The 27,446-nt window shown below is 41.5% G+C and overlaps 1 protein-coding gene across 1 annotated transcript in view; it reads right to left on the reverse strand.

Annotated features, from left to right (window-relative positions):
* The window catches only part of ADAM12 (ADAM metallopeptidase domain 12), a 357,420-nt gene that overhangs the window by 301,821 nt on the left and 28,153 nt on the right, over window positions 1–27,446 (reverse strand). The window contains exon 2 of the mRNA XM_072629031.1: window positions 21,978–22,114. Within this exon, the coding sequence (XP_072485132.1) occupies window positions 21,978–22,114 (137 nt within the window). The remainder of the gene's footprint in view (window positions 1–21,977; window positions 22,115–27,446) is intronic.

Raw genomic sequence — 27,446 nt, forward strand, 5'->3', positions numbered from 1 at the left:
GGTATGTAGAACAGCTTGACTTTATGGAACAATCCCCTAAAATCCTTAAAGATTTTATTTTCTATTTAAGATCATCCCAGGGATAATTTTAATTATTTTTTCCAGTAACCAAACAAATGAAAAAAGCAACCTTTGCTGAAACAGAATTATTTATCAGAATTATTTGTAAGTAACTTAAATATTGAGGACACAGTTTTGACATAAGCTGTAGATGTTTTGTTTTGTTTTGTTCTGTAAATAGCGTATCTTAGAGTATGACTGTCAGGAGGGCCAGATGCCCCAGGAATGGGCAGGCTTGTAGGTGCTACATTTAATTGTGTCGCTGTTATTAGAAAATTGTGCTGTTGGAAGGGAGGGTGCTGGTGTATGAGTGATGGTCATGCCAAGACCAGCCATCATTTGGGAGTGGGAAAGCTTTGTACAGAGAGGAAGGTAATAATGGAGTGTTGGTGCAAGAGGATAAACTCTGTCAGGAGAGGCACCAGTCTGTTGGAGAGACGAATGGAAACTTGAAGGCACTGGGCAGGCAGTGGGTGCTTGGTGCGCATCCTTGTCCTGGCATCATGCCTGCAGTGCCTGTGGGGCAGAACCACACACATGAGTCTAGGAATAGGACTTACACAGTGCCTCGAAGCCCACAGACCCAGTGTGGACCAGCACAGAGAGGAAGGAAACTGCAGTACTGAGTTCAATCTATCCCTGTCCACTGGAGCTGGCCCAGCTGAGCTGGTGCCCCCTTCTCATCTGGACGGCCCACCTATCATGCCACCAGCAGAGGCAGCCTAACAGAGGCAAGCTTTCACCCTCTCTAAAGGACAAGTCAGGAGAATCCAATTTAATCCAAGCGTTTATAAAGTCTCTACCAGGAGTAAAGAGCTGAATCAAGGGCTGAGGATGAAAAAACAAAAGGAACAAGAGATCCTTCCACCCCCTTCCCCACAAGTTTCCTTTCTACTGGGATTCTGTAGCATGGGACTGCCTCAGCTACTGCTTTGGTGAGGGTTGGAGGAAGCAAGGACTTCCCTGAAAGCAAAACCTTAGTTTTGTTTATTATGAAATTGATATTTAAATCATTTAATTAATGGTTAATCAGCTGAAGTTTTGTTTACTGTGCATGCATATCCATATATAAATACTTGTGCTTATATATGAATATATTCAGAATAAATAATACACAGAAAAATACATGAAATAGATTAAATATCTGCATATACTTAAGTACATACATAATCAAAACAGAATAAATAAAATTAAGATTTTATTTAATATATAAAGATATATATACACATCTATCTATATATGTGTATATACATACATGTGTATACACACATGCACATACACATTATCTCACCTGTTATAGATAGATAAACACATAAATAGACAGAGCATTTATTAATCACTTAGCATGTGCTGGGCACTCTGATAATAGAAAGTCCTTAAGAGTAAGGAGAGTTTCATTCTTTCTACTGAGTGGCACAGTGCCCGGCATGCAGGAGATGCTTAATAAATATTGGCTGATGGATAATTTAAATTCTACTGCTTGAGTTCTAGGATGATGATGATGGTCATAAAAGGGTGGAATGATACATTTTTCACGTATTTCAGAACTATTTATCCACCAATTATTCCAAGGTCCCTGGAAAGCCCTAGCATTACATGAAAATAAATGGTTTGCAGGCACTTTTCACCCTACTCCTTCCATGTGAATAAAATGGATGGGCAATAGTGGACAAAAAGCAACATGGAGTTCAGAGGACTGTGTTCAAATCCTGCCACAGATAATTAATAGCAACGTGACCAAAGGCAACTCATGGTGCCTCAATGCCTCAGTTTCCTTATCTGTAAGTTGGAAATGCTCCCTCACTTAGCTCTTCTCAGCACAGGGCTCTCCAAATCTTAAGGCAATATATAAATGTGATTTCTTATTTCTAGTTCCTATGTCTTTTTATGCATCTAATGTTCTACAATTATTAGGCTCACATAAAAATCAATAGTTATAAGAACCACGAAACTGGATCTGCGTGATCCAGTGGAAGGAGTATTCTAGTTGGAGTCGCAGGACCTGAGTTCAAATCTCAGCTCTTCCACTTCCTAGCTGTGTAACCTCTACCTCCCTTAGCCTCAGTTTCCTACTTTGCCAATTAAGGGATATGAATAGATGGTTGCTATGGGACATTCTAGTCCATGATTGTAAAGGACCCAGTATTTCAAGTCAGAGGATCTGATCTCCAGTCCAACATCTGTGACTTAGTAGCTGTGTGACTTCAGACAAACTCCTCGATATTCCTTTTCCTCAGTTTCTTCCTCTGAAAGTGAGGAGGTTGAAATAGATTGCCTCAGAGATATCTTCCAGCTCTAACACCGTGATGGTAAAGAATGCTGGATTCAGAGTTGGAGGAGACAGAATAGAGCCCTGGCATTGTGACTTAGTATGGATTTATGTGACCTTGAAGAAGTCAGTCTACTTCTCTGGTCTCCCTTTTCCTCAAATCCAGAGGGTTGTACTTGGGGATCTCTCAGGTCCCTGACTACTTGAATCTAGAATTTTATGGCTTCAATAAATTCCTGTTCTGATGCCCCATCCCACTGGGGATGAGAGGTGACCAACAAAGCACACAAGCCTTATACTGCCTCAGCAAAAGAATACCAGTGACTGTCTTTTCAGAGTCCAACCCTGTTTTACTACCTAAAGGCTGTTAGCATGAAAAATCATCAAGGTCTCTGATATTGACAAAAAGCTTTACTTTGAATAATGTTTTCCATATAAATTTTAACTAAATTGTTTAATGCTGCTCACCAGTGCATTCACCAAATGAAAAATAATGGGATTTGAGTAAGAATAAAGCCTTCTTCAAGAGGAAGTATATGATCTACCTTTCTAACAAAGATAATTGGAAATGGGCTCTTTTCTTCTCTTTTATTACCCAATTCTGACTCATTTAAAAATAATTATTCTTCTACATGAGACCTGAAGGCTGGTTCCATTTGGATTTTCTGAGATCTATCTTCTCCCATCTTAGTCTGTTGACATTCCATGAATGTTATTATTTTTATTAGCTGTATAGCTCATGCAGATCCAGTGCCAGCTCACTGGCAGTGAAGGCCTTCCTGGACAAGCCCTTATATAGGAAGGTCCTGTTAAGATTTAAATCTCCAGATGAGAGACTTGCTTTGTAGGTTTCTCCTGGGCACTGACTCTCAGGGCTTTCCATGGCCCCTAACCCAATCTGTGCCTGAAAAATGCCCCCCCAGCACCATCCCCATTTCAAAGAACTAGTCATCCAGTCTCTTACCCAATGGGGGTGGGGGTGGGTGGGAGTGTGCTGCTTTTCAAGATGGCCCATTCCATTTTTGGATAGTTCTCATGCCTTGTGATCTCCTTTGAATTCTGAGTGAAATCTACCACCACTGCTTCATTTCTGCACTCTGTGGCCAAACAGCGAAGATCTATTTCCTCCCTCATGTGGCAGGAGGCCTTTATCACCTTGAATGCAGGCATCAACATCAAGTCTTTCTTCCCTCTAAGTTAAGTATCCTCACTCCCTTCCCCCAATCCTCTTGTGACATAAGGTCTAGGAGCAGGGTCAGGGGAACTGATTGACTCAATTGACCTACTCTTAGAGCTACATGGCCTCTGGTTGCCTCACCATTTCGATCTTCTTCTGAACATTCTTAGAGTAAATGGACCTGGTCTGAATCCCAGTTCTGGTCATTGTCCCCTGTGTCACCCTAGAAAAATCACATGTCCTCTCTGGACCTCAGTTTCCTCATCCATATAATGAATGACTAGGACCAAATGGCTGCTAAGGCTTCTCTAGCTCTCAATCCAATTACCACTCCCCTCCTTTTCAAAGAGGTCACGCCTACTAAAGCTGGACTGAACTGACCTGAATTGACCTGGACCTCCAATCTGGTCTCTCTCCTTCTGCTTCCACTATCTCTTGAATCCACAGCTAATGAAGAGCCACCTTCTCTAACACTTTATCACATTCAGCCAATTATCTCTCAATGGAACAAGAGACCAGTTATCACTGAAGGAGGGCAAAGCGCAATGGAGTTACAGGATTTCGCTGTAGCCTGTATGATCATGAGCACAATTTCCTTGTGGTGGACTGGCATGATGTTGAATATAATGTATGTAGAGTGAGAAATCCTGGAATGAGCACCAGCTAATCTGATTACAGATCTTGGGCGGTACTTTTCACTTTCCTGAGCTGGGGCTGGGGGGGGGGGGGGGGGGATTTACTGACCTCTAAGGTTTCTGACTATCCTGATATACCTACAGTTCTCAAGTAGGCTACTATGTCTGTCCCAAGCAGAAGCTCCTTTGGGTCAAAGCCTATGAAGGCTTGGAATGGGCAGTTGGATTTTTTTCTGATTTCTCAGGAGAACAACAATCAGAATTTAATTTAAAGAATAAAGTATTTTAGAATGAGGTAATCAATATCTCAAAGTATTTAGATAAAGATACAGAGCTAAAAGGAGACTTATCATCATCAAAGTCAAAGCCAGGATTTGAACCCAGGTCTTCTAACTCTAAATCCAAGGGAATACAGTAGATTCTAAAAATCAAAGGAATATAGCTATATAACTTGAGACTTCCAAAAATTCAAAGTAAATTTCTAGAACTAAAGTTTCTTGTTTTCTTTCCTGCAAGGAATTACTACTGGATCTGTAATCCTGTCCATGTGGATGTTCCCTCCCACAGTGCAGATACTAACCCCTCCTTGACTGTCCAGCCCTTGAGACTCTTGTCCATGTCCACCAAGGTGAGTACAACCAAAATTCTGGGGACTTTCCTAACATTCCAGCTCCTTCTATGACCTGCCCATTGCTTCTTGGATGACCTTCTTTATTTTTTGTCTTTCTTTATAATTCTCTATTTGTTTTACACTCTATTTGTTTTACTTTTTAGTCCTCTGGGTGATCGGCATTTTCAATTCTTTGAAATAATTCATTGTCATAAAACAATACTGATAAATTGTTGGTGTTAATTTTCTGGTCATGGTAACACTCCTTCCTATAGTTGTACGGTACCATGGTATAGTAATTAACTTGTTTAAGCCTGAGTTCAATATAAAGGCCCTTAAGATCCATTTTCCATCAGTAGTTCTGTTTGACTTTGATTCAATTCCACGGGCACATCAACCCCTTCCCCTGCACCCTAGTTAAGCTGATAACCTAAAATCTCACTCCCATACAGATCATCTCAGTTTTTGGTATTCAACACCTCCTCAATTCAAGCCTTCCTCTATAGCGGGCTCACAGCCTTCCTGGAAACTCCATTTTTCATCAGCAGCTCTGTTTTGTCTTGACTTCATGGGAATACGATGACCCCGTGCCAGGAGCCCACTGTGCCTTTCACTTCTCAACTTCCTTTGGATGGATTGTCTTCTCCCATTAGATTTTAAGCTCCTTGAGGACAGGGACTGTCAGTTTTTATTATTTGTACCCCGAGTACTTAGCATAGTATATGGCCCATCATAATAGGTGATTAATAAATATTTATTGAATTAAAAATGGAACTGTTTCTCCCTATTTAGTTTTAGGGAGGTTTATTTTAGACAAAAACTTTTAAGCTCAATAATAGCTTTGAGCCCCCAGTTGGCACAGTTCCTAACATTTAGACGGATGTTGAACTTTCTGCCTAACCTTATGCTTATATTGGTTTCTAGTTAACCCCTGGCCTACTTATGGTTATTTACTGTCAACACTTGTGTCATAAAACAGCAAATTATATCATAGTATCTATGGATAAATAAGTACCATGAGAAGCAGTTTAGAAAAGAGCAGATTTTTTTCTTGAGACTTCCCCCTATCAGGTCTTTTGTTCTGAGATCTCCGTAAAGTCAGTGATCTCCATGATCCCTCCCTTTTCTGCTGTGACTGTGCTCCTCAGAGGTGTGGTAGAAAACTTTTTCTCCAATTTTTGAACTTTCTCTCCTTTCTTGACTTAATTCATAATTTATCAATGACCCTTGGAGGCATGGTCAAGTTTCTCAGACAGAATAGACTTCCTCTCTGAAATCCTTTCATTTCATCCAATGTTTTGCAAAGATGGTTCTTAAACTTAATCTATGGTGAGATGTGTTCTCTCCTAGTTAAGATATCAAGGCTAAAACTGGCTGATTTCAACCCTACCCTTCTACTTACAAAGTTGGCTAGACCAACGTATTTCTAAAAGGCTGCTATTAAAACAGCGTCTTGACCACTCATGGGAGCTTTGCTTTCTTTTTCAGTCGCAGAACTGTAGGGTTTGCTGTGTTTTGAGAGAAAATTTCTAAAGCAAAATTGTTGAAACTTTAAAAATCATTTTTCAAAATTGAGAGAAATCAGGGAAATCTGTCACAAAGGGATCTAGGTCTGGAGTCAGGAAGACCTCAGTTCAAATGTGGCCTGAGTCATTTACTAGCTGTGCAACACTAAGCAAGTCACTCCACCCAGTTTCTTCATCTGTAAAATAGGATAAAATAACACCTACCTTGCAGGATTGTTGTGAAGATCAAATGAGATAATTTCTTTTTTCCTAAAAAGTACTTAGTACAGTACTTGGCCCATAACAGGCACCGTATAAAAATGTTTCTTCCTTCCCTCCTCTCTGTAGCCCATCTCTCTGAAGCCCCTATGTGGTTACAACTGTATTTTAAAGATGAGAAAACTGAGGCTAGGTGTAATTAAGTGATTTGCTAAACAACAAATAGAGGGGCTTTTAGGCAAATCAAGTTTCCTCAGTAACTCATTCACCCAGGGGAGACCTATGGTACAGATGGTATCCAATTTACAAATGGTGTCTATTCCCTAAAGTTCATAGGAGATGGATGTCTTCTTACAAACTTGGGACATATTTTCCTATAGATAAAAATATTGCGAGTGATTGTGAGGGAGTCCCAGGCTTGTCCACAGAATTCTGCTTGAGTCCTGAGAGGCGAGGGCCAGAGGATGGAGTGGTGAAGCCTAGGCTTCAGGCTGGCTGGAGGGAGGGCTTAACCCACTCTTTCTGTAGTGGGTTCAGCAGCATTTCAGAACTAGCAAGTTTACAGGCTTACAGTTGGAAAGGCCATTGAATCAGGTCCCTCACTTGATACTTGAGAAAAATGAGGCCCAGAGAGTTTGACTGACTTACTGGCGATTGGCTGAGGTGGGATTTGAACCCCTGCATTGCCCACTGCCCTTCAGGCTGTTGGCTTGGTCCGCTTTCCTCCCACTTGCCTTTCTTCTCTCCTCACAACTACTTACAACATTTTTCCTACAAGAAAACATGTCCCAGGTTTCTAAGTAGACAGCTCACCCATGACCTTTAGGGAACAAAAATTCTTCATACATTGGACACTATTCATCTGCATAATAGGCCTCACCTGAGTAAGTCAGGAAAAGTCCATTCTGGAGAAGAAATGTGATTTACATAGAAGGCCATTGTTTATTTGCAGTCACTTAAAACCCAAGGGCCTGAGGGAGGAGTCTGCTCCCAAAACTATTTATGAAAAAGATCCTTTCATGGGTCACATTCTTCACATCTAAATAGGAAACCACAACTGTACAGCACATTTTGGGAAACAAAAGCCAACGACATGGAAACACAGAATAAAATAACAACATAAGTGATATCTAAACAAAGCCAGCAGCAGGAGCAGCCGCCGTGCTGGGGGGCCACGCTCTGGGGCCACGACCTCAAGTTTTCATACACTCTTCTGAACTCTTCTCTGAGTGACAGAGTCCCAGCTCAAGGCTGTTTAGAAGATGGTGGAAGGATCTGGCTTGATGAGGTGCCTAAGACCAAAGAGGTAAGTAAGGGGTGCCATAGGCTGGAGTCATCAAGTTCAGGAGCATCAGAGGCAGGATTAGAACCCAAAGCCTCGTGACTCCTAGTCTAGCACCCCATCCACGAAGGCATGCTGTTTAGCACTGGGACCAATGGAATAACAAGATTTAAATCAGAAACCCAAGTCTCATGAAGCCAAAAGAAATGACGTATCTACAAATAATTATGGCACCCAATGCAGTCTTTTCCAATCAAGAACACAGATTCCTTCATCTCAAAGGGACCTCAGAGGCCCTCCTGTCCAACACCTTCATTTGACAGAAAGAAAAACTGAGACCACAAAAGGGGAAATGACTTGGTCAAGGTCACACAGGGAGTAAGCATCAGGTAGTATTTGAACCAGGACCTTCACTCTAAAGCCACAATTCTTTACACTGTAGCCTTTGCCTCTTCAACTCAGGAGGTAGTTGATAAGTCATTTGCAGGAGGGAGAGAGAGAGAGAGAGACAGAGAGAGAGAGACAGAGAGAGAGAGAGAGAGAGAAGGAAGGAGGCTTCTGAGAGGTGTAGAGATGCTTTACTTCGTTTATTTTTTGTTTTTCAATTTGTTTTTCTTGTGTGGATAGTTAACCTCATCTCTTAAAAAAACAAATTTCTCTAAGGAGGCTTTGTTGTGTTCTGGGGTTCAGGGGAGTTAGTACCATGTCATCTGCCAAGGGGAACATTTGGAGAGTTTTAGCATTGACAGGGAATCCTTCTGTTTGAAGGGAACACTGGTTTTCCCCATCATGCTGGCAAATTCCTTAGGTGACCACATTATCCCTGTTTTACGTCTTGTTTCATGTCCGTGTCCAATTAGTTGTTGAACAAAGTTCTTATACCTCATGACTGTGCATATCATCTCTGGTAATTCCTAGAAGAGCTGTGTCAGCAAAGTGAAGGGTTAGAAGATGTCTTCTAGCAAGTGATGAACGATGTGTGTAGGTTACTCTCCACAGAAGTTTTACAGTGAAGTGAAGCTTTATAGTGGCAGTTTAGGGGAAGATAGAGTGTGTAGGTATATGTGTGTGGGGGAGGGTCTTTGTATGCAAAGGGAGTCTTAAGCACATGTGTAGGCAGGGAGAAAGGACAGGAAAAAACTGAAGAGTCAGGAGTAAGATGGGTTTCCTGATAGAGCAGGAACTCGGAAGAAATGGGAAAAAATGTGATAGAAGGCACACATGTAGGGGTGAGGCTGGAAAATGGACATTCACTTTTTAGGAGGAAAGAAGATGAAGGAAGAACATATGTTGGCTTGGATAAACTGCTACATCAATAAACATATCAAGAAATGAAATGTCTCTTTTTTTTTAGTGTGATGCTCTGGCCTAGGCCTGGACAGGACAACAGTCTTCCATGCTCTGTGCAATGGTGCTGACAGGCCAGTCTTCATTAAGGGGAGTGTTGAGGGGAGGGTAGCACAGATAGAACTGGAGAATTTGGGAGGAAGACTGTTCAGAGATAAAGAGTCAGTTATCAGAGTGCTATCATGAAATAACAACAAATAGAAATGAGAACCAGAGATACACTGAGGTCATAAATGAATCAGCAAATATTTACTAAGGGTCTACTATGTGTCAGGCACTGAATTAGGCCCTGGGGACAGAGATAAAGAATTGGTTGGCAGTACAACAGAGGTTCAAAGGACCAAGAGCAAAACCTGGTTTGAGGACAAGAAAGGAATGAAATGCAGGGTCCAGATCACCTTGAGGACACTCTGATTCACCCAACATAGTCATATCTGTGTTCTCTTAAGGCACAGTTATTGGAGCTAATCTGACACTTCATTGCTCTGAATGGGTGTCAGCTTGGACAGCTTCCAGATGGTACCAACGAATACCACAAGGCATGTGCTGGAATATGAGCAACAGGATATGTTCAGTTTTCCTAATGCATTGATGCCCATATGAAGGATATAGCTTACAATGGTCTCTAACTGTAGGACAAACTGGAGGAATGAATAAGTTTCCATGTCCTGAAGTAGAGCAGAATCCCTTTCTAATTCTGGAAAGACAGATTGGAGGTAGATAGTAAAATGGTTAAAATGCAAACCGAGGGGTGTATTTCATGCTAGAGATGATTGGGAGCTATGGAAGCTTTTTGAGCTGGGGAGTCAGATAAGTCAGATAAGATCAGACCTGTTCCTCTACAATACTCATATGATAACTGGCACAAAGTATGAGAGCTGGGATTCCAATCCAATTCTTCTGCCTCCAGGTCCAATGCTCTCCATGGATTCACCTCTTTTTATCTTGTAATGAGAAACAGTAGGGCAGAGTGGAATGACAGCTAGTCTTATAGCCAGAAATACTTGGGTTCCCTGACTGTGGGACCTTGGACAAGTCACATCATCCTCAATGACTTGGGTGACACTGGCTAGAAATGATATAGCCAGGGGGGAGGAGCCAAGATGGCAGAGTAGAAAGACAGACATATGCTAGCTCCAAAACCACAGCCCATAAAATACCTGTAAAGAAGAACTCCCAACAAATTCTGGAGCAGCAGAAGCCACAGAACAATGGAGTGGAGGAGATTTCTGTTCCAGAGAGCCCTGAAAAACTGACACGAAAGGTCCGTCGAGCACTGGACCCGAGCAGAGCCCAGCCCTGCCTTGGCCACGTGGCACCAAGAGGAGCGGTCCGAGCAGGCTTCAGGGACAGAATCTCCAGCAGCAGCACAGGTCCCTCTACCCACAGGTGACAAGGGTCGGTGAGAGGGTCTCTTTGGCTGGTCGAGAGGGAAGTGGGGTGTCCCCAAAACTCAGGCCCCCTCGGGATGCAGGAGCAGGACAGCAGGGGGACAGGGGCTCCCCAAACAGGCAGGAGCCCAGATTCATTGTTGAAGGTCTCTGCATAAATCCCCTGAGGCAACTGAGCCCCTTGTGGTGGCCCTGCCCCCACCTGAGCAGCTGAACTTAATCTCATACTGAATAGTAGTCCCGCCCCCACCTAAAGCCCTGAGGCTGGGAAGCAGCATTTGAATCTCAGACCCCAAGTGCTGGCTGAGCAGATCAGAAGGTGAGGTGGGTGTGGAGAGAAAACTCAGAAGTCAAGTTACTGGCTGGGAAAATGCCCAGAAAAGGGGAAAAAAATAAGACCATAGAAGGTTACTTTCTTAGTGAACAGATATCTCCTACCTTCCTTTCTGATGAGGAAGAACAAGGCTTACTATCAGGGAAAGACACAGAAGTCAAGGCTTCTGTATCCCAAACATCCAGAATAAATATTCAATGGGCTCAGGCCATGGAAGAGCTCAAAAAGGATTTTGAAAATCAAGTTAGAGAGGTGGAGGAAAAACTGAGAAGAGAAATGAGAGAGATGCAAGAAAAGCATGAAAAGCAGGTCAACACCTTGCTAAACGAGACCCAAAAAAATGCTGAAGAAAATAACACCCTGAAAAATAGGCTAACTCAATTGGCAAAAGAGGTTCAAAAAGCCAATGAGGAGAAGAATGCTTTCAAAAGCAGAATTAGCCAAATGGAAAAGGAGGTTCAAAATCTCACTGAAGAAAATAGTTCTTTCAAAATTAGAATGGCACAGATGGAGGCTAATGGCTTTATGAGAAACCAAGAAATCACAAAACAAAACCAAAAGAATGAAAAAATGGAAGATAATGTGAAATATCTCATTGGAAAAACAACTGACCTGGAAAATAGATCCAGGAGAGACAATTTAAAAATTATGGGACTACCTGAAAGCCATGATCAAAAAAAAGAGCCTAGACATCATCTTTCATGAAATTATCAAGGAAAACTGCCCTGAGATTCTAGAACCAGAGGGCAAAATAAGTATTCAAGGAATCCACAGATCAACACCTGAAAGAGATCCAAAAAGAGAAACTCCTAGGAACACTGTGGCCAAATTCCAGAGTTCCCTGGTCAAGGAGAAAATATTGCAAGCAGCTAGAAAGAAACAATTCAAGTATTGTGGAAATACAATCAGGATAACACAAGATCTAGCAGCTTCTACATTAAGGGATCGAAGGGCGTGGAATATCATGTTCCAGAAGTCAAAGGAACTAGGACTAAAACCAAGAATCACCTACCCAGCAAACCTGAGTATAATACTTCAGGGAAAAAAATGGTCTTTCAATGAAACAGAGGACTTTCAAGCATTCTTGATGAAAAGACCAGAGCTGAAAAGAAAATTTGATTTTCAAACACAAGAATGAAGAGAAGCATGAAAAGGTAAACAGCAGAGAGAAGTCATAAGGGACTTACTAAAGTTGAACTACTTACACTCCTACATGGAAAGACAATATTTGTAACTCTTGAAACTTTTCAGTATCTGGGTAGTTGGTGGGATTACACACACACACACACACACACACACACACACACACACACACGCACGCACACAGAGACAAAGAGCACAGAGTGAATTGAATAGGATTGGATCATATCTTAAAAAAATGAAATTAAGGGGTGAGAGAGAAATATATTGGGAGGAGAAAGGGAGAAATGGAATGGGGCAAATTATGTCTCATAAAAGAGGCAAGCAAAAGACTTTGTAGTGGAGGGAAAAAGAGGGGAGGTGAGAGAAAAACATGAAATTTATTCTCATCACATTCCACTAAAGGAAGGAATAAAATACACACTCATTTTGGTATGAAAACCTATCTTACAATACAGAAAAGTTGGGGTGAAGGGGATAAGCAGAGTGGGGGGGATGATGGAAGGGAGGGCAATGGGAGGAGGGAGCAATTTGAAGTCAACACTCTTGGGGAGGGACAGGATCAAAAGAGAGAATAGAAGCAATGGGGGGCAGGATAGGATGGAGGGAAATATAGTTAGTCTTATACAACATGACTATTATGGAAGTCATTTGCAAAAATTACACAGATATGGCCTATATTGAATTGCTTGCCTTCCCAAAGGGAATGGGTGGGGAGGGAGGGATGAAGAGAAGTTGGAACTCAAAGTTTTAGGAACAATTGTCAAGTACTGTTCTTGCTACTAGAAAATAAGAAATACAGGTAAAGGGGTATAGAAAGTTATCTGGCCCTACAGGACAAAAGAGAAGATGGGGACAAAGGAAGGGAGGGATGTTAGAAGCGTGGGCCGGTTGGTGATAGGGGCAATTAGAATGCTCGGTGGTTTGGGGTGGGGGGAGGGGACAAATGGGGAGAAAATTTGGAACCCAAAACTTTGTGAAAATGAATGTTAAAAGTTAAATAAATTAATAAAAAAAAAAAAAAAAGAAATGACACAGCCAGTAGGTAGCAGTGCTAATCAACACTGATAGAGTTTCCTCATCAGTTGTATCTAAGCCAAGTTTTTTAAACCTATGCTGTATTTTGACATTTAAAAAAGCCACATAATTTCACATCATAAAGAATTCAAGTACACTCAGAAGCATCATTTGAGTGAGGTTGTTTAGATGATTACACAACAAGACAGCAAGTAGATTTTCATGGGCACCGTCTTTCAAAAGAGAAACAGTAATGATGTAGGAGACAAAAAGGAGATTCTAGAGGAGAGGGATTTGCTTTGAACCAGGAGCAATGAGAGGAAATTGAAGAGAGATGGATTTAGGCTAAATTTAAGAAAAACTTTCCTAACGTTTAGAGTTAACCTGAAGTGGAACAGGATGCTTGGAAGGCAGTAAGTTCCCCTCTCTGCAGGTCTTCAAGCAAAGGCAGGGTGGTCACTGACTGGGTACATAAAGCAGTGGGGGTGGTGCAGAGCTGGGTCTGCAGTCAGGAAGACCCAAGTTCAAATTTGATTTGACACTTACTAGCTGTGTGACCCTGGGCAAGTCACTTAAAGCTCTGTTTGCCTCAGTTTCCTTATTTGTAAAATGGGGTTAATAACAGCACCTACTTCCCAGAGTTGTTGTGAGGATCAAAAGGAGATAATTATTGTAAAAAGCACTTAACCCAGTGCCTGGCACATAGTAGGCTATTATTATTATTACATCAGAGGGGATTTTCTTTGGTATAGGGATTGGACTAGAATCAAATCTCTGAAATCCCAACTCTGAAATTCTGTGAAAAATGTTTCTCTGAGGACTCTGTCTCTGTCTCAAGACACCTCCCCAGGGAAGAGAAGACACACTATGGGTGGGAAATGATCTCTCTGAGTGCTCTCTGGCCACATTGAGAACTGTCTCACTATCTGTTGGTTGATAGGTCCACCTCACTACAGGCACAGGGCTGAAGGATATTTGATAAACAGTCAAGAAGTGGAAATCTGATCCCTCATCACCCAGACAATGAGAATTCAGTCTCAGGGCCGCCTGAGACAGCCACTCCCGAGCCCAAGTGAGAGGGCGAGGCTCTCACCAAGTCCTCATCTCTGCCCAGGACCAAGGACACGCAGCCTAATGAGAGTCTCTGTGCTCCTTAGAACTCGAAACAGAAATACAGACAGAGGAGGAGCCCCAGGAGAAAAATCTTCAAGCATTTCCCATAAAATAGTTCCATTCATTTGCTGTCAGGGGCCAGAGGAATTTCTTGAAAGGAGTTTCCTTGCAAGTTAATGAATGTAATCGGCTGGATTTCAGTGGGATCCAATTCTACATGTTTGCTGAAATTCTTGGAATCAGAGGCCACAGGCCATTGTAACCATTAGAGTTTCACTGAAAAATGTACATTTGTTGTCTTTTAAGAGTATTTACTTAATGGAAGATGTACGTTTACACAGCTTCTGGGCATTTATTTTACAGAAAAATATCTTTAAATCTTCTCCAATTCGTTTCTGTACCTGCCAACTTCCCTCGTAATACCCGTGAGGGCCAAAGAAATGTCTCAATGTTTCTGTCTGTTATAACCAAGGAAAATGGATTAAATATTACATGTTTGATTTAAGAATACTGTTCTTGTCCTTCCTAACTGACAGTGCGTCCTAACTCTGTCTGGGCAGGGGAAGTATGTGTCTCCAAACCTGAATATTAGGCCGCTGGAACAGAGAGAAGGGCCAGACTGAGCCGGGCCCATTACAGGCCTTTCCTGTGACAGAAACCTTTCCAGACTGAACCAGACAGGGTTCAATACCTGCCAATGAAACAGCAGGCTGGAAAACTCAGCCTCGAATATTCCACTGAGACCTTTCTGGGTGATGAACCTCCAGGGCTGCATTCTGTCAACCTAAAGTAGGAAGAAGGAATGCCTTTGAATCTGGAAGCTTCGTCTTTGCAAGACACACACGTTTTCTCTCTCTCTCTCTCTCTCTCTCTCTCTCTCTCTCTCTCTCTCTCTCTCTTCTCTGTCTCTGTCTCTCTGTCTCTCTCTCTGTCTCTCTCTCTGTCTCTGTCTCTCTCTGTCTCTCTGTCTCTGTCTCTGTCTCTGTCTCTCTCTCTCTCACACACACACACACACACAGGCAAACCTATCCCATAGACAGAAATTACTGACCTACCGAAAGCTGGCAGCCATTAACATGGAAACACAGATAGGGAGGTGTGTCCCCATCTGTGTCCACAGACCAGAACTTCTGGGTGTCCTGGCTCCCTTTGGCAGGCAGGTTGTGAAACCTCTGAACCCCTTCTCAGAATCATGTTTTGAAATGCATAAACAATCATGCCAAAATAGTTACCAAAATATTAAATTTCAAGTTCACAGACCCCCCAACTACAAAGTCATGTTGTGAGACAGTGGCAGGGGGATACACAGAGAACTGGCTTCAGAGAAAGGAAGCCCTGGGTTCGGATCCTACCCTCATCCTCACACCCCTTATGCAAACTGGCTGTGTGATCCTAGACAGATCCCTTCACCTTGACAGGACCTCCCAATGTATGAAGAGCAGAGTAATTGCTAATCTATATTGATAGAGGGAGTTTCATGAAATCTTAGCTTTAACCCAACAGGACATCAGAGGACATGCAGACTAATCCCTTCCTTTTACAGATGAGGAAACTGAGGCCCAGAGGGGTCACAGTGCTAGTAAGTGTCTAAAAAAATCATTATTTGCCCCCACAAGTCTGACACCTTATGCCCTGTGTCATTATGCTTGCCCTGGAGGGTTTCCTCCAAGGAATTAGCAGTATCAATAAAAATATGTCTTGTCCAAAAATTAAAAATGCATATGCTGTATGTCCCCAGTACCTAACAGAGTTGAGCTTCTTGAATGAACATTCACAAGTCTTCATCTTTAGAGAGGGTGTGTGTGTGTGTGTGTGTGTGTGTGTGTGTGTGTGTGTGTGTGTGTGTGTGTGTGTAGGCCTGGCATACACAGGGGCATATGTAGGAAGCCAACAGGCTAGCAAACAGCAGACCTTACACAGCATAAGATGGAGCCTGTTCGATGTGGGCCACTTCGGGGACTTTTCTGTGTTAAGGAACACACCAACGGGTAATAACCTTTGGCAACAGCAGCACATTCCTATTAGCTGAATAGGAACTATGGGAGATTATGTGGCCCAAGGGTCTTATTTTGAACTACAAAAGGAGAGTGGGGTTGGGTTTCAAAAGGACGGTGATAAAATTCTCAACTACTGGTCTGCTCTGCTCTCTTCCCCCAGCCCAGCCTGCTGAAGCAGGGAGCTGCTCTCCCATTCTGTCTAGGGAAAGGTTCAAAGGTATTCTGAAAGGAGACTGAGTTAGATGTACACTGGGCCCCAATGCACCCAAACCAATGCTTTGTGGAAACAGAGGCCAAGTGCAAAAGACCAAAAATGAGGTTTTATTTCCCCCACTTCAATTTTCAGAGCACATGGATTTAATTATCACGTAAGGTGGAAATAGGGCAGTCAGAGTGGTGGAGTGCCAAGAAGCTTTGGAGGACTTTGGAGTCTGAGGACCTGTGTTCAAATACTGCTTCAGACACTTGTTATGTATGTGACCTTGGACAGGTCACAAGGGAACCCCCAGCCCTCAGTTTCCTCCTCTTTAAAGAGAGGAGGTGGGTCAGATCAATGGTGTCCAATTCAATTAAGCAGAAAACCACAAGTTAGCATACTCTTTCTTGTTTGTATTTTTATTTTGTCAATCATTCCTCCATGCCGCTTTAATCTGGGGAGTTTTGAGAGCTGTGGTCTGGGAATTTGACACCCCACGTACTAGATGACTGTGTTTCCTTCCGGCTCCCAACCTATAGTCCCAAGTTCCCTCTTTATAAATATTATTATTTCATTTTTAATTTATGGAATAAAACAAGAATTTTAATAACACAGTATAATAAAAAAATGACTGCACCTGAAACTCCAAATCTATTATGTACAGCTTGCTATTCATTTTAAAGTTATAATAAAGTAATCATGTCAATTTCTTTTTTTCCTTTTTCTCCCCCTTCCCTCCCAGAGATGGCTATGTATCCTCTTTATACAAAGTTGGCAACATTATCAATGTAGATCTTGGATACTGTTTTCCCTTCCCATTTAGTGATGGATTACTACTGATCCCGTCACAGTATTCTCTGGCTGCCCATGTGAGACGGGATGGCTGGCTTGGGTAAAGCTGTCAGTCTGAAGTCATGGCTGAGCTGGGAACCATAACCGAATCTGTGACCTCAGCCTCATTAGTTCCAAACTCAGAAAAGCATGGAGCTCCAGGTTAATAGCCATGTCTTCCAATGGAATTCTGGGCAATTCAGTATTTGATCAAAAGTAAGACCTACAGTGAGTGTCTTCTCCCAGTCAAAATGAAATACAAGGCTCTTCACTCTAACCGCTCATAAGTTTTTCCACACCACTTTGGAAAGTAGGCAAATGAAAACCTTGAAAGAGCCAAAGCTTCTTAGCCTGAGAAAAGAAGGTTCAAGGATATCTGGGGGCTCAGGTATCTCAAAAGATGGCTGTGTTGAGAAAGGACTGGTTTCCTGATCTCCAGAGGGCAGAACAGGGAACGAAGGCTTGAAGTGGGAAAGAGGCAAATGGAGGCTGGATGCTGGAGAAGACTACATGTCAATGAGCTATCAGAAGAGAAGGGAATCTTCACCCCACAAATTGGGGGGGGGGTCCCTTTGGCCAGATCTTGAAGCAAAGGTTGGGTGACAGCCCATCGCAAATGTTACAGAGTATTTTGGAGGAAAGGGGAGGATCTTGGTGAGTTAACTATTTGACCATTAAGGTCTTTACACAGGCTAAAACTCTAGGAAATGAATTTCAAGTAATTACCTTACATTAGACTGGAGGAACAGATCTGCTCAGGTAATGCAAAGTTATGGAGCTGAGGAAGTTTCTGGAAAAATGAGATTTAAAAAACAGTTCACTTTTTAATCAAGCCTCAAGGGGCAGGACCAGAAACACCTGGTTTGGTGATCAATATGTACTTAGCTAGTTCTCCAGATTGAATTGACTTCTTGCTTTTGCCAAGTGAGACCCAATCCTCAGGGCCAAGGTCATCACTTCCATCCTGAGGTATCCTCCTTGTCATCTTCATCATTCTCATCATCCCAGTACCCATTTCAAGAAAAAAACAGAAGCCTTACAAAGCACTTTTCTCAAAAATATTATGCAAGGCAGCTAGCGTCTGTAGTCTCGTTCTTTTTTTTAGTATTATCCTTACTTTTGAGAGGCAACTGAGTGAGAAGCAAGAGAACTCACTGGGCCTGGAGCTCAAAGCTCTCATACCTACACTGCCCCCGTATGTGTAGTCTTGGGCAAATCCCTGACCTTCTGCTCTCACCTGCAAAACTGGATGCCATGACCTTGAAGGTCCTTCTCACTCTGTCTCAGGGGCAGGTCAAGGGCCCCATTCTATAGAGCTAGGCTGAGAACCCAGGTTTTCTAACTCAGAGTCTGTGTTCTTCCCATGGCATCTTCCTGTATCCTTAATTCTGGGAACAAAGTAGAACTTTTCATAAAAAGTGATGATTGGAAAAGGGGAGGCCTTAAGTCAGCTATGAATTTGTAAAAAATGCCCCACTGAAGTCAGGGTAAGGGTCTGTAAGTATACTAGAAAGAGTATGAGGAGAAAAAGGAGGTGTCCTTTCCCTTGAACACTCAGACATCCATCTCTCATCCTTACTACCACAAAGGAGGCAGTTATAGAAATCTGAGACCAAGGAAGTCACGCTTATTCTCTGGGGTCATACTTAGGGAAATCACATGTTCACATCTGGAAGAAAACTAGGCTTTTTGAATATAACATAGGCACACATCTGAACACAATAAAAGCCTAGACCCTACCCTCTTGAGGACTTTCAATCAATGTGGAAGGAAGGAGCAAGCCAAGTCAACGTATTATGAAAAATATGTTTGTTAAAACAGTGACAATAGCACAGATTGCCAGAAAGAATGCATAATTTGGTGTTAGGAAATACTTACGTTTAATCTGTCTCTGACCCTTACTAACTCTATGGCCATTAAAAAGTCACTAAACCTCTCTGGACTCAGTTTCTTCATCTAAACAATGGGAATAATGCCTTCAGTGCAGAGGTTCTTCACTGAGGGTCCACAAACAGCACAGGTCAGTGGACAGATTTCAGTAGTTTCTATGATCATAGGTGGGAAAAATTACATCTTTAGCTCAAAATAATTGTCCCCTTTGTAATCCTAAGTTTTTTATTTTATGCATTTAAAAATATTATGTGGAGGAGGGGTCCTTGGGTTTCAGTAAAAGTGGTGCAGTGGATAGAGCCTGCACTCAGGAATAACTGAGTTCAAATTCAGCCCCAGATATTTAGCAGCTGTGTAACCCTGGAGAAGTCATTTAACCTCTTCTACCTCCATTTCTTCAACCATAAAATGGGGATAATAACAATACTTACCTCCCAGGGTTGTTGTGAGGATCGAATGAGATAATAAATATAAAGGTGCTTAATACACAGTAGGTGCTGTATTAATGCTTATTCCCTTCTACTTTCACCCACAGTTGCCCGCGGCTCCCACAAAGGTTAGAATTCTGCTCTCGTCCTTATATCGAGTTTGTTATGAAAATCAAATGAGATAGTCTATGTAATTTTTTTGTAGATCTTAAAGCACTATCTAAACATCACCTCTTCTTCTAAGAGTAACGTGTGGCAAAGCCTGCATGGTGAGATGACAGCTCTGTCAAAGTATTTAAGCAAATAGTTCCAACACTGGACACATGGTTCCAGAGGATGTTTGAAGTTTACTTGCCCACATTGTGATTCCATTGTCCCTTCCACATGAAAAAGATGCTATACCAATGGGTTAGCCATGGCTTTGTGTGGTTATCAGTTTTCCTAGTAGTGGATCCACATTCTTTCTCCCTCCCATGCTTGGCTTTTTCAGGGCCCTGGTTCCCATTTCCATATTTGCAAGTTGGTTAACTGGAGTTAAGGGTATCATCTATGGCCATTAAAAAAAGAGAGACCACCTTGTGCGGTCTACACAAGGATCAGATCCATGACCTTGGCATCAGCAACTCTCTGTGCTAACCAAAATGCCACCATGACTAACATCAGTTTCTCTGCTGTCTAGTGGCAACCTCTAAGACATGTGGTAAGCATCACTATTGAGCCTTACCACTAAATTGAATTATATGGTTTTTAATGTTTCTTTACAAAGAAGACACCAAAACAGTCATGTTGTAGGTGTAAAACAGTATATCCCCTCTCCCAACATTTGCTATATTGCTTCTGTCTTTGATGACTCATGGCATGAGAAAGTTTCTCTAAAATGTCATACGAATGTTTCTCCCAAGCTGGGCTGACATTATTATTATAGTCATGCCTGATTTGTACATTATATACTCAACTTGCAAGAGTATGCATGAAAAAAATGAATCCTAAAGTGCTGATGGTGCATTCAGATCTTTGTAGCATGCCCTCAGTCTGTCTTAACATTCACTTTAAATCACAAGGCTATCTGGGAACCAAATCGATGGCATCAATCCCATTCTTGTTCCTCATGTGAAGGTGCTTCAGTGTACCTCCTTCAGAAAGAGGCCTGTGGTTTGGGTAACCTCGAGTCTTCAGCAAGGAGAATGCCTGGTTTCAATTAAGGACATTATCTAAAAATAACTCCTCCAAAAATGAGGGCAAAGCCTTCTGTGCTATCTCACCAAAGATCTCATGTTCCTTCCTATAGATTCCTTGTCACATCCCATGGGTTAGACCACTTAGGAAAACTGATTCCAAGACATGTGAACAGGAACTGGGAAAGTCTAAGCCAAATCCATCTAAGATAGGAAATTTCAACATATCCTTCAAGTGTCCATGAACAAACTGATAATATGTTTTAATATTAATGTTACCCAAAGGGTAACAGAGAACCATATGGTGGACATGAGTAACCTGTTACCAGTGAAAAATTCCACAGGAGAAGTAACCCAAAAAGTTGTTACGAAAGGGCTACGTGAATGGAAAAGAAGGTGGGCTACCCATATAATTGGTGCCAGGGATAACTGGTGAACAGCCCATGTTCTCCAATCCCTTGGGTGGGACCATAAAGCTATAACATTCTGCACATTACTTGAATATCAAGGATGGGTTCAGTGTCAAGAGCTCTGGAACAGGGGTTCTTAATTTTTTTTGTTCATGGCCTCCTCAGGAAGCCTTCTGACCTTAATTCACAATTATGCTTTCAAATGTGTAAAATAAAATACATAAGATTGCAAAAAGAACTCAATTACATGGAAATAAAGATGCATTTTTTCCTATTCATGATCACAGACTCAGTAAAATCTCTTCACGGTGAAGAAGGCCTGACCCAGAGCATTGGCTAGATCCCACAATGGAGGATCATGGGAGAATAAAGACAAGAGTTGTTCATGATGAGAAAGTGACTTACAACCAGCACTACTGAAGTGAAAGCCCATGTGGATGAGACACAGTTCTATAGATATAGAAAGGTATCAAATATTAATTTGAGTTGAATGAAACAAATTAAAAATCTATATTCTCAAAGAATTTTAATGGAAGAAATGACATAAGATTTTCTAAGATCTTTTTATAAAAGGTGTTTTCCATTTAAGATATTAGTAAATATGTCAGTAAAACTAAACATTAATGAAATTGACAAAAATGGGTTATTTTAAATGAAAAAATTCTAGTGAAAAATTCAGTACTCCTATATCTAAGCATATAATAGCGGGCTTTCTGACAAAAACGAATGTTCAATAAATGTGAAGAACGCTGCAGCATCATGGTCCTACAGAAGTTATGCTGTTACCAGAACAATATGAACTCTATCTTTTTAACAAATAAAGCCTTCATTCCACATGTGGAAATTCATCACAGCCAAGGAAAACCATATTAAATGGGAATAATGTAAAGCTGGCATTCTAAAATGTGCAGTAAAGTCAACTGAAAAATTCAGCAAATATTTAGAACTGACCTTGGGTGGGATGCCACTGAAGGGACTCCAAGGTTCTCCATTCAGAAGAGAGGGGCTGACGATCTTGGACCTGCCAGGATGGTCTCTTGTTCTTGTTGGTGGTTCAGAGATTCCCAAGGGGCTCCCCACAATCACACCTGCAGTAAAAGACAAACAGCCCACAGGTTTATGTCTTAATGGGGAAAGGTCCAGCACAGGCAGCTTATTATGGGACTAGAACTGTAAGGAAATCCAATCTCCTTATTTTAGAGAAAAGAAAAGTGATGTCTGGGAGAGTTAGGTTTCTTACCCTAAAATGGCATTTCTGGGATTCCAACCCCAGTCCTCTGGCTCCAAATCCAGTGTTCCTTCCATTAATCCACCCTGGTCTCCCCCAGGGTCCCTAAGCTGGGCCTTGAAGGAGGAGAATACAAGGAGGAAGTGTGTTCCAGTCATGAAGGGCGGCCCACACAAGTGTGTAGATGTGGGAGAGGGAAGAGGACTATGCTCCCCAAATCACTGAAATGCACACAACTCTTCATCTGGCAATATATCTACTAGCTCTAAACTCTGAAGAAATAAAAGAAAGAGGAAAAGACCTACATAGACACATCAGCTATTTTGTGAAAGAACTAGAAACTGGGGAGATGCCTTGGCTGAACCAATAATGTTGTATGAATGTAGAATACTATTGCACCATAAGAAATGACAAAAGGGATGATTTCAGAGAAGCCTCATAGACCTCTATGAAATGATGCAGAAGGAAGTGAGCAGAACCAGGTGAGCAACTGATACCATAACAACATTTGTAAAAACCAACATCAGCTGATGTAAAAACTCCAATCAGTGCAATGACAAGCCATGTTTCCAGAGGACCAGTGATGAAGTATGCCACCCACCCCCCTCCCAAGAGAGAGAATGGAGGATGAAATCTGCCCCTCCTTTTTTACATGGCTGGTGAGGAATTGGTTTTGGTTAAATATGTATATTTGCTACAAGCATTCTTTTTTTGTAAAATGGAGATGTAGGGAGGGAAAGAAAATAAATGTTTATTAATTGAAAAACAAAGTTAAATTCAAGCTTAACAAAATCCTCCAATAGGCCGATGTGGTTGGAATACTGAGGGCAAGGAGGGCAGTTGTGCTCACCAACTCTGGAAAGATAAAAAGGAACCAGGTTGGGGCAGACTGGCTAGAAAGGCCAGGCCAAGAATGTACATTTTCCCCTCTGGGCAGTAGGCAGCCAATATTAGCCTAATTCCCTTTGGCCACACTTTGCTGAGACTAATTTGAGCTGCTTCAATGAGTCACTTAAATTCAGGGTGAGTCTATTCACATCCCCAGTCTTGGCTGCTCTGACCAACCAGGCGAGTCAGGACAAGAGCATGTGGTCCACCCAGTGGGACGCTGTTTTCTGCAGCCCCAGCTGGCTGTCGAATTCAGTCTTTACCTATAAAGACACCCTCCGTTTAACCCCATCTCCATCAAAACAGGCCAAATGTCAACATAACCTTTTTCTTTCCTCGAGGGTGCCCCTATCTTTTTTTTCTTAAGTCCAGTTCTAGCTTTTAAACAAATTCTGCTGATGAGGTCAGCTCCTGGCTTTTTCATTATATCCTATCCTATCCCATAAGGTAAAGGATGATCCCAGACTTCCTCCTCTGCAAGCTCCATTTCTTCAGCTGGTCCTCATAATTTTTCGGGTCTGACTCATAATCATGCAGTTTTAAGTTACTAAGGACTGCACATTTATTGGGCACAAATGGTATTGAAATTTTAATCCTAGACATTTTACAGGTCCCCAAATACTTTTAAAGCCACACCATTGTATCATTCTTTTGGTGGAAGTCTGCAGTTATATTCAGTTTAACAAGTTAGACGAAGATTTTACAAAGGATTAATACTCAAAACTGTTGGCGGTCTGAAATTAATTGTCTCTCCAGAAACTCAGGCTAGGTATAGTATGTCTCATCAGAAGTGTCCAGAAACAAAGAAAAAACTGAGCCCTAAGACAGGGTTGGGGCCACGTAGCCCAAAGGGTAGACCACTCAACCTTCACCCTTTGGAAAATTCATGTATGGGACGATTAAGGAAGAATATGTTTCATTACCAAAGTAACACATTAATCAAATTAAATGATCATGAAAAACTGAAAATTGAGAGTGATATATTGTCAGTTTCAAGCAGATTTATCTGAATTTTCCTCTTATCTATAGACTCCTGCCATGTTGAAAGCTAGAAAGAGTACTAGATTGGAGTCTGAGAACATAGGTTCAAATCCTCTCTCGGTTACTTACTATTTGCATGCTTACAAGACAACTCAGTTTAGTAAAAAGAATGATGGCTCTGAAGTCTGAGGACTTGTCTTGTACTCTGCCTTTCATGACTCATGTAACCTTAGGCAGGATACCTGACTCACTGAATTTAAGATCCTCATCTGTAAAATGAGAGGGCTAGACCAGATGTTCTTTAAAATCCCATCCAGTTCAACATCTATGAACCTATTATGTTTTGTGGTATTCATTTCTACTTTCTGAGCCCCAATTTCCTCATCTGTATAATGAGAAGGTTGGATTAGATATTAGCTGAAGTCATTCTAGTTTTCTAAACAAAACTTTTGTGGGGATTTTTCATCAGTTCTCAAAACAGGTTTTTGGAAGCAGACATGCCTCATCAGTGCATAAATGAAAGTTATCAAGAATTTTCTAACCCTAAGTCAGAGTTATCTGAGGCAATAGGCTTTGAATCGGCACAAGACATGGGCAGGCAAAAGAATGGACTAATTTAGCTCTTAAGAGAGCAGACAAAATGAGTAGCACTTGGCTTTCAGTCTTCACACTATCTCTGGTTATCATACTTAGAAACTTCAATATTCATGTTGTTCTTTTTATCATTGCTAGGATCACTCACCTTCTCACCTCCTATGAAATAAGAAGATCCATTGTTACTCAAGAAAGGGTGTTAGCTGTCAACATGCTTTAAACCAGCTCCATCACATCCTGTTCTATCCTATAAGGTAAAGGATGATCCCAGCTCTAAGAGTTTCTTTTCTTCAGTGGTCCTCACAATTTTGGGGATCTAACTCATAATCAGTCAGGTAAAGGCTGCACTCACTAGCTCCCAAAGTCTTCTTTTCTGTTCAGAGATTTTGTGATGAACTATTCATGAACTTTGCAAGAAGCATATGGTTCTGCAGCAGATTGAGTATTTCTAAAGGATACTCAAATCCAAACTCAGTCTGAAGAGCCGTTGAATGTTGTCTACATTCTTCAGAGTGCTAGGAGTTCATGGGTAAAGTTCAAGTGAGTTATATTGGATTGAAACAAAAGCTGCATCTATACATCCCATCTCAAGGATGAAAAAAGTCTGTTAATTGGCCAGATGTTTCTCGGGTTGCTATAGGTCATGTACAAATATCCAAATATTTAGAACCATATAGACAAAATATGTAGATGACTGAACACTTGAGCTATATGATCTGGTGCTTTATGGACTCAACAAATAGCAACACACTTCAGTCAACCAACAGGCATCTATTAAGCATTTAGTATGTGCCAGTACTGGCCTAAGTGCCAGAGAAAGAAAGAAAAGCAAAAATGTGGCCACTGCCCTCTCCACTCTCACTTAAGGGTTATACAGTGGAAAGAGCACTGAGATTGGTTGGAGTCAAAGGACCTGAGTGTGAATCGTGCCCCTGCCACTTACTATCTCTGTGACCCTGGGCAAGTCACCTAACCTCTCTAGGACTTAGTTGCCTCCTCATAAATGAGATTTATGTAGATGGCCTCAGTGGTCTCTTGTAGCTCCAGGCCTAAGATCCTTGAAGATACTATTGTTTCTGAATATGCACAGAGGACTTAAGTAGTAGACAGTGATGATCTTTGTCAGACTATACACAACCCTTTTTAGAGACTGAATCAGAGTGAGCTCTTTCTTTATCCTCAGTGTACACAGATCATGAGACCATGTCTGAGCTCTCTGGAATCAGGAGTGGTACAATATTCTCCCAGAGGTGTTTGCCATCACAATCCCTTTTGTGATAAGGTTTGCTCATGTATTTATATGCTGAGTATTTCTTTAACATGATGCAAATAAAAATGTTATTTGTGCTCCATGGCTAGACAGAATGGATTCCACACAGCTGGGAGATATCAGGGTTTATTTTATAGAGTCATGTCAGTGACAAACCATAAACGCAAATCTTGAATGATTTGTACATAGTCCTAGATAACCAGGCACATAAAGAAAATATGACCTGATAAAATATACAGTTTGCATACATTTTATATTTTATAATATTTGGGCACCAACAGAACATAGTTGGCTCAACAAAGAAAGTAACAGTTTACATTAGCAATTGAGTCCCACTTTGTACATATTTACAGAAATAGACTCTTTTTGTATTTCTAATTTTTTAATGTTATACTCGTTTAGCTTCATAAAGGAAACAGCATCTTAAATATTTTTATTTCTAACACTGATGTCTCGCAGAACAATCAGCTGTCTCCTTTATAGGCAACATGAGTCTACTTCATTATCCTTCCTCTCTGATATGACTGACTCCCTTCAGACAGAACTGAGCCAGGCCAGAAGGAAAATCCCAAGGCTGTTTGCATGGTGGGTTGATGCAAAACAACTGGAAAGTTGGGGGGCTGGGGGCTTGAGTTCAGGAGTAAGTCTAAGTTTCCATTTGGATCCTATTCATAACCATATCCCAGATCTTTCATTCATTCTAATTTCCAATAATTCCTGGATTCTTTATAGATTTCTCTCTTGGTTCTCAGTTAGTTTTCCTGTTGTTTTTTATTTTTCCTTCATCATGAAATTTGAACAATGAACTTTCCTAATGTATCTGTGCCCTGATTCACTTTCCATCTAGACTGTAGGGTCTTGGAGCACCATCATAACAGCAACTGGCTTCCATCCTGCTCCTTCCCTCTTTCCTCCACCCAGTCACCTGGGGAGTGTCTCCTAAAGGATTGTTTATTTGGAGCTAGAGAGTCCTTAGAGGCCATCTAAACCAAACTCCTCAAGAATTAGCAGAGGCAAGATTTAAACCCAGATTCTCTGACACCAAACCCATTATGGGAGAGAGGGAGTGATCTCTGCCCCTTATTTTGCTTTGTTCCCCATAACTGTGTCTCAGTCCCAATTCCATGAAACCTCTGAGGACAGCCCTCCGGTAAAAAAAAAATATATATATATATAAAACTAAATAACTAAATAAACATGGGGAACACAAGACCAGGAGATTACCAGGGAGGACAAAAATCAGCCATCAAATTAGAAAGAGGAAGTCATTCACAACACTTCCTGAAAATGGTGTTGGACAGGGAGTGGGTCCCTTCAAAGAGATAAGAAAGAGCAGGATAGAGGGAAGAGAGGGGAAGGGCTCATGGTTAGCTTCCCTTACAAAGAAACAACATCTCTACAACAATGGAAGAGAATCATGAAGATGCTTACTCTAAGTGGCAAATTACCTTTAAATTGC

The sequence above is a fragment of the Notamacropus eugenii genome, chromosome 1, assembly GCF_028372415.1.
Source record: "Notamacropus eugenii isolate mMacEug1 chromosome 1, mMacEug1.pri_v2, whole genome shotgun sequence".
Taxonomy (NCBI): domain Eukaryota; kingdom Metazoa; phylum Chordata; class Mammalia; order Diprotodontia; family Macropodidae; genus Notamacropus; species Notamacropus eugenii.